Source organism: Podarcis gaigeae, assembly GCF_964106915.1.
Source record: "Podarcis gaigeae genome assembly, chromosome: 12".
NCBI lineage: Eukaryota > Metazoa > Chordata > Lepidosauria > Squamata > Lacertidae > Podarcis > Podarcis gaigeae.
In genome coordinates, this window is record NC_139688.1 from 12,637,889 (window position 1) to 12,645,631 (window position 7,743).

The 7,743-nt window shown below is 44.4% G+C and overlaps 1 protein-coding gene across 4 annotated transcripts in view; it reads right to left on the reverse strand.

The window, feature by feature from the left end:
• PAXIP1 (PAX interacting protein 1) overlaps nt 1–6,450 on the reverse strand; it is a 27,659-nt gene extending 21,209 nt beyond the window's left edge. For 2 of the 4 annotated variants that reach the window (XR_014556570.1, XR_014556571.1), the window contains exons 1-5: nt 5,788–6,023; nt 3,672–3,806; nt 2,580–2,623; nt 1,349–1,412; nt 1,125–1,238 (exon numbers count right to left, since the gene is read on the reverse strand). Coding sequence is in view for 2 of the 4 variants with exons in the window: in XM_083704688.1 (XP_083560814.1) it covers nt 1,125–1,238; nt 1,349–1,412; nt 2,580–2,623; nt 3,672–3,806; nt 5,788–5,880 (450 nt within the window). In the remaining 2 variants the exon portion in view is untranslated. Of the gene's footprint in view, nt 1–1,124; nt 1,239–1,348; nt 1,413–2,579; nt 2,624–3,671; nt 3,807–5,787 lie in introns of all 4 variants that reach the window. The other 2 variants (XM_083704688.1, XM_083704689.1) reach the window with 2 other exon arrangements.
• Between the last annotated feature and the right edge of the window lie 1,293 nt (nt 6,451–7,743).

Below are 7,743 nucleotides of genomic sequence, written 5' to 3' on the forward strand. Positions count from 1 at the left end.
TTTAAAATGTGAGTGGACAACCTGCAACCCTCAGACTAATTTCAAAAACCCTCTGACCTCTGACAAGAGTGATCTCTTCCTTTTCTTGAAGCCTGCTGGGCAACAAGGGAGAGAAAGAAAGAAAAAGGCAAAGAGAAAAATTGGCAAAAAGAGATAAGCATTTTAAATTTCTAAATACGAAAAAAGTTATAATGGTTCCAACATCCTATTTTTAGGTACTTTAGTGACCAGGCAGTCCTGATGTGGGGAAGTTTTAACTACCACAGCAATTCTTGTGTAATACAGGCTGAAAAAAGTACTTGAGAACACTGAAGGGCTTTCCAGCCAAATAAATGCAACTTGGAGACTTAAATAGCAGGAATAAATCAACCTTTTATTTAAGCACTAGCCTGGCAGCCATTCACAGCAAGGAATTTCGTGCACATAGAGGTGACTGGACTGGCGAGTGTTCCTTCCCTGTACCCAGCAGAACAGGCTGCTATGCAAGGGGTACACCGACTTCTGATCCCAGCAAAAACATGGCTACTGATTTCTATTACAAGGTAGTCACTTTTGCAGGCTGGTTTACAAGGCTGGAATAAACTGAGGTTCATGTGATATAAGCAAAAAACTAAAGCTGTCTTGGTTCTACATCCATATTTAACTGTACTACTCAAAATAATTTGCTGCCTGATGCAAGATCTTTATAATTTGCTCACCATTTTACCTTTCTGAATATTTAGTGCAAATTGGCTATCCCACTGTAACCGCAGATCATTTATAAAATTAAATACTGGGTTATTTTTCACAAAATAAAAAGGCGATCCCAGTCTAACTTCCTTCCACTGTGAAAATTAATTAGCAATTTACTGCTACTCTCCATTCTATATTTTAATCTTTTACCAAAACACAAATGAACCAGTACTTCATGAACATGAATGCCAATTTTCTTTGATTTCATCAAAAGCTTTCTGAAATGAAAAGCTTATAAATCACTCCCAGCTACATATTGAACGGATCCCTCCAAAAAAATGTGAAAGGTTGACAAGGGAAGCTTTTTTTGTATAAATCATGCTGATTCTATATCTCAGAAAGTCAAAGTAACATTAAAATGGGAAAACATGTCCACATAATAAAACTCTTACCCCTTTTGGCTCAGGCACAATCAAATGAGTGCATTTTTTATTGAGGCTCAGCCGGCAATCTCCACCATAAAATGTAATCAAAGCCCACAGTGTACTTCGGTCTTCAGCAGAAACCTATCAGAAAAGGTAAAAAAAAATACCACTAGATATTTAGGGAAAAGCACTTTCTGACACATCATTTGGCTATCAGCATAAACATACAACTATCTGGATAAACATCTTACCTGAGACAGACAAGCAGCAACTCCAAAAAAGATCTGACAGGATTCTGGGGAGAAACCATTTACTCTGACAAAATTAAGTCAAGGATATAATATAAATGAGATGTAAAGTGAATAACTGGTGCAGGTTTACCAAAAGCTTCTCAAATAGCTAAGAAAAATCTTATGAATACTTCTAAAAGTATTTTATTCTGTGAACTGCCCTGAGACCTCCAGGTATAGGGCGGTATATAAATTCTAATAATAATAATACAGGTAATAATAATAGGTTGTTTCCTAATCTTCAACTTGGGTCTCACCAATTCAGGTTAGAGTCACACATCAACCACAAAAATAAATGGGTGGTCCAAACATATCACTTAATAGTTTAATCCTATGCATGTTTATCTGGAGGTTTGTCCTCCTGAGTTCCCTAATACTTTACTCCCTGGTACATGTTTATAGCCTTTGCCTCTAACTTTCTAACCTACTACACTGTAAGTGAACATACCTAAGTGCTGCCTGTGCACATGTGAGTCCAGGTACATACTTGTAACAGTCCATTCTCATGTTGTTGCACTCCAGACCTCTCACAGAGGACGCACAAGAAAAAGGGCCTCAGGTGGTGACTGCAGTGTCTGAGGCAGTTCATATGGGGAGAGACGGTCCTTAAGGTATTGCAGTCCTAAGCCACAAGGCTTAATAGGTTAAAACCAGGACTTTTAACTGGGCCCAGAAACTAACCGGCAGTCAGTACAGCTGGACCAGGATTGGTATGATATGCTCAAAACATCTTGCGCTGGTGAGCAACTTGGCCGCAGAATTCTGCACCTGTTGAAGTTTCCAAACCGTCTTCAGAGGCAGCCCAACGTATTATGTGTTGCAGTAATCTAACCTAACGGTTACCAGAGCATAGATGACAGAGGTTAAGCTATTGCTGTCCAGAAAGAGGCATAGCTGGACCACCAGCGAGAGCTGATGGAAGGCACTCCACACCACTGAGGCCACCTGAGCCTCAAGTGACAGCAATGGTACCTGTAAACCGTGTACCCACTTCTTCAGAGAGAGTGTGTGACCCTATCAAGAGCAGGCAACCTCCCATCCATCCAGTCAAGGTAACCATCCACTAACACTGCCTCTGTCATATAAAGAAATAATTAATCCTCTAGAACAGCTGCTGTGCTGGCCAATATTCTGCTGGTATTAAGTTTTAAATAAGCATAACACATGTTAACATTTTAACCAAAAAGGATACGGCAGAAGAACTCCACATCGAACCGACAAAGTCACCCAAGAAGGCTAAAAACAGGTGAAAATAATGCATGTAGTGAGTTGCCAATAGACAATGCACATTACATCCCTTAAATATCTGTCTATTTAACAAATATGTACCAAATTTAAATTAACCAATCAGCTATTTAACATCTATTGAGAGGAACACAGGAACTTGCCTTATAGCGCCCTAGTTTCACACAGCACAGGAAGCCAAACTAAGCTTACTGAGACCGTGCAGGCTGGAGAGGTGCCCACCGTCACTTTGCTCTTCCCCAGTACTTTTTACTTGTGTGCTGAACTAAGTCAAGGTATGGTTTAGCATGTCTTCAAAGCCGGCTTATGGTTATTGAGGAGACAGGTTTATTACAAGCCCAGGTTTGGACAATGTACTACTAAACCAAACCTTGGCCTAACACAGCACAGTGCAGAAGTAAAAAAATATCAAGGAGGAGCACAGCAGCTGCGAGCCTCTCTGTAAGACATAGTTTGGCTTATCACGTTGTGGAAACAAGGTCACTAAGTCAATATTGGTTCACTCTATTCTATATTGTCTATATTACACTAAAACGGCAGTGGCTGTGTTTCAGAGAGAAGGCTTCCCCATTCCTAACTGGAGAGGAACAGAACCTGGAACATTCTGTATGCAAATTATGTGATCTATCACTGAGAAGTGACCACTCCCTTGTTATTAGCATTCCCAAACACTGCATAAGAATCATGCAAACTTTTACAAGTTCATGGTAATGTATATTTTTATGTTCTTTTATATATAAAGCAATATCTTTCCCTTGCCAGCCAGATAATTGTTGACAGCAATCTTGCTAGCATTATTCCATTTTGAGGGTGAGAGGGAGTGTGCTGAATTAATATAGTACTCTCATCATAAGCACACTTAGAGTAAAATAGATCGCAACATTCACATTTCAGGTTCTGGATACAGGGTTTCCCACATATAGTACACTTTTTTTGCACTCAAGTGCTGATTCTAAGATATGAATAACCCTGAAGGTCCTGCACTAAAATTAGGTTTACTGTAGTTAAAACTATCAATTCTAATGTTGTAGGTACTCACTTTTACTACTGGAAGATCAAAGACTTCACGAGATTCACCAACTTCTGGATTGTCTCCATCTTCTGAAATGATGTGTGATGCCAGAGCATTGTAAGAAACCTCCTTCGCCTTGCCATCTTTCAAAAGCTGAATAACCTACAAAACAAGAGGGCTTTTGGTTTTCACTTTCAGGAAAATGCAGATGTTAGACACTATTGAAGCCAAGTGTTTTTCCCTAGAAGCTTGTTTACATTAAAGCCAGATCTTTCCCCAGATAAGCACTCCTTGTGCACAGCTAAACTGCAACACACAACCATGGGACTCTGAGCTACTCACCCTGGTCTCCTATCATGTCCAGCTCTTACTGTGGCAATACAAGCAGGCACAAATAGGCACATTATAGGCTATTGCAGTGGGAAGTGAAATGCAAGGTGATGCAAATTTTTCTTTTCATTGCATTTTCCAAATCAAAATTCTTGCATGAAAGGAATCTGAATTCTAAATTCACTTTTGTTTGCTATTCCATTTCATTGTTTTGACGCTGTTGTTGCAGGCTTACCACTGATTGTGAATTGGGTATGCAAGATTTCCAGTAGCTGTGTGAAAATCTAAGTATACTGCATTTGCTCACATCTTTATCATATAGGATGATACATATATAGAGGTTTACACCAGAGAAAGGTGACAGAAATGGAGGCCAGGGTGCACAGAGGAAGGATGTTTATTTCAGTTGCATGTACTTAAGATTAGTTGGAACAGGGTATGTAGGCTTGGTAGCCGAGCTAAAGATTTTGCAGAAAATGTGTTTTAAGAATAGGTTGAAGGAAGAGAGGCAGTGTAACCAAGGTGTTCTGAGAGACATTTTCAATCAAAAGGGCAGTTATTTGAAGGTGCGAGGGACTTCTGGATGGCTGGGATGGAGCTGGATGAACAAAACTCACAAGCAGTGATGATGTCAGCACAGGAGAGAATGAAATAAGACACTAAAAGCAAGGCACAAGAAGCAAGACACAGAGGGTATTGAAAATAAAGGATGAGAACCTTGTCCAGGATCCAGAAACTGATATGGGTGTGTATGATTTTAAGAAAAGCTACCAAAACAATGAGAGTAAAGATAAAGATGAATTATTTTGCCTACAAGGCTGGAGAGATAGGATCAAGGGACAAAATGGCAAGAGATGTCAATAACCAGGAGGATATTGTTAATGGGTCTTGTGCCTTGCCTCAAGACAGCTGTGAACACTCTGATGCAGTCAGGGCCAGCTAATTAAGAAGAAAAGCTTTCCTGTTGTCTGTACCACTCCAGGCTGATATTTAATGTTCCACACACACAGCCTTGGATGCAGAAAACAACCACCTCAGGGGAAAGGATACAGCCTAGCCCTCTCCCTGCGAACCCTTTTTTTAAATTCAGGGGTAAGTTTGTTTACACGCAGGAACCCGCCCTCTCTCTCCCCTGCAGCCGGACTACCGTCGGGAAAAGCTTCCCTACACGGTTAGGTGCCATTTACTCGAACTGGCCCTCCTTCCGCTTTCCCTCGGATTTATAAAACCGAGCTCCTCGGGGAAAGGAGGGGACGCCTGCTAGGTGAAGAGGAAGAGGAGGAGAGCGGGCGGAGAAAACCCAGGACGGGGCCTAGTCCTGGCCGCGTCCCCAACTCAAGCCGAAAAAGAGGAGAGCGCGAGTTTGCGCCAGGAGGGAGGGAGGGAGGGGACGCAGGGCAGGTCCCCCACTCCGGGGCAGCCGTGAGGGGAGGAAAAGAGAAGTGCAGCCTCCTCTGCCGCCTCCCCAGTCAGCCAGCCAGCTAGGCAACAGAGGCCGCCGTAGGGCCTGCCCGGCTCCAGAAGGCGCGCGGGACGCCGAGACACCGGCAACAGAAATACTGTAAGAAGGTGGGGGAGGGAAGGAGGCGGCCGGTGGGAGCCGTTAACGGCCGCCAAGGCGCGCGGGGGGGGAGGGGGGTTCGAACGCGCCCCCCCAAATCCCCCCTCCCTTCCCGAGAGGCCGCGCGCTCAAAAAACCGGCGCGAGCCGCTGTCAGCGCGTGGCCCGCGTCGTCTTACGGGGAGGAGGGGGCATTTGAGGCGCCGGAAGGCGGACGGGGCGCGCGTGAGGGGAGCCCGTCCGAGCAACGCACCTCGGCGCCTATGTCTCCCACGGCGAAGAACTTGACATCTTTGAACATCTCCTCGGGAACCTTCAGCTCCCGCTCTTCGGCTTCTTTCGCCATGGATGGTCCCTCCCGGCTGCGCGGCTTTTGAGAAAGGGCGGGGAGAGCGGCCGCCTCGGGTCCTGGGCCGAGGCTCCCCTCGCGAAGCCCCGGGTCTCCCTCGCCCTTCCCCCCTCCCAGGCAGCGGCGGCCGCCGAACCGCGGGAGCAGGGCGCGCGCGCGCTGAGGAACGAACCATCTCCCTCCGGCAGGGCAGGGGGGAGGGACGAGTGAGGAAAACGGCAAGGCGGAGGGAGGGAGCGCGGGGTGCTCCGTCGGCCCCCGCCGCTCGCAGCCTGCCGTCAGCTTAACGGAGAGCCCCCGCGTACAGAAAGTCTGAACCGTCTTTGAAGACTGAGGGGGGAGGGGTTGAGGGAGAGCCGTGCTCCCCCTCGCTAGTGGGAATAATGGACTCTTCTGGATCCCGCCCACCAACAAAGCAACCGGCAGTCGGGGAGCAAGCCCGGGCTGCTGCAGTCCCCGCCTCTTTCCGCCCTTAGCTCCGCCCCCTCGCCTTTTGCTTTCTTGCGCCGCGAAAGGAGCTTCCGCTGCCTTGTGCCTCGCGACGGCCTAGTTCGCTCTTCCTGCCTGGTCCTTATTAAAAAACAAACACCCACGCTAATTTCACCCGCTCTGTTGTAATGACCCTGCAACGGAGTCTCTATCCCATAAAGCAGGGATGTGGGAAATTAAGGATCTACTGGTAGATCTGGCTAATTTCTTTTTAAAATTATTTTTACTTGATTTTATGAGTTTACGAAGCTAGAAAAACAGTTAATGCATAATAATTCCCCAGCCTTCCACCTCCCTAGCCCTCAGTTGTACAGCTGCAAAATTTAATAATAATAATACAGCTAGGTTGCAAGTCAGTACTCTTTTTCTATACTGCTTCATATTTTAAAGGGGGGAAATCTCAAAGCAGATTTACAACCTACATTAAAATATCAAATGGAACATTTCAGAATAAAATATTACTGAATAAAGTCAAATATAAAGTCAAAAATTCTAATTCTTATAGTTCACTTGTTAATTAATATACTGCCTTTCCAAGCAGCCCAGGGCAGCAAACACCAAGAGCTGATTGCAGAGAGTGCAATCCTGCTGGCTGATGCTTGGCCAGAATGCGATGGCGTAGGAAGGACTGGAAGTCTTTGAAAGCTGCACTCCTGCACTCATTTGCCAGGGAGTAAGCCCCATTGGACCTAACAGGCCATCTTCTGAGTAGACATTTACAGATGTGCACAGTATGAGCCACCCTTTCCTAACACAGAAGCTTCAGCATCCTTGCTAAACTACAACCACCAGGATTGTTTGAGGGAAGAAACCACAAAACGTTAATAGGATTAATAAACTATTAGGATAATTATTGCTAACACATCTAAAGTTCTATAAGCATCATACCAAGATTAAAAGCATCATAGTCTCCGCCTGCAGGCATACAGTCTAATAAACAGAATATGAAAAGGAATGGGGAGAGAAGAAGAAGGAAAGCAAATTCTACTTAAATTACATGAATAATACATAATAAGCATAAGGTTTGGGTTTTTTTGTTTTTTGTTTTTTTTAAGGACACCAATATCTGATGAAGACTCTTGAGTGGATGCTGGTGTAAATATTTCCTCCTTGGGCCTTAAAATAGATTGTTGCTGTGCCTGTTTCATTTGTACAGTAATAAACTGTATGAAACTAATGCAAGTTAGCAGTGTATACATGACCTGGATTTTTCACTAGTCTAGGAGTTAAGGGAGGAGTGATACTTGTGATCTAACTCCTGATGCTTGAGCAGAGGGAAGGATGGCCACTTATGCGTTGTTAGAAAAAGAAAGAAAAGAAATGCATTACCAAAAAAGAGGGGCGAAAGAAGATACAGATTTGTATGGAAAT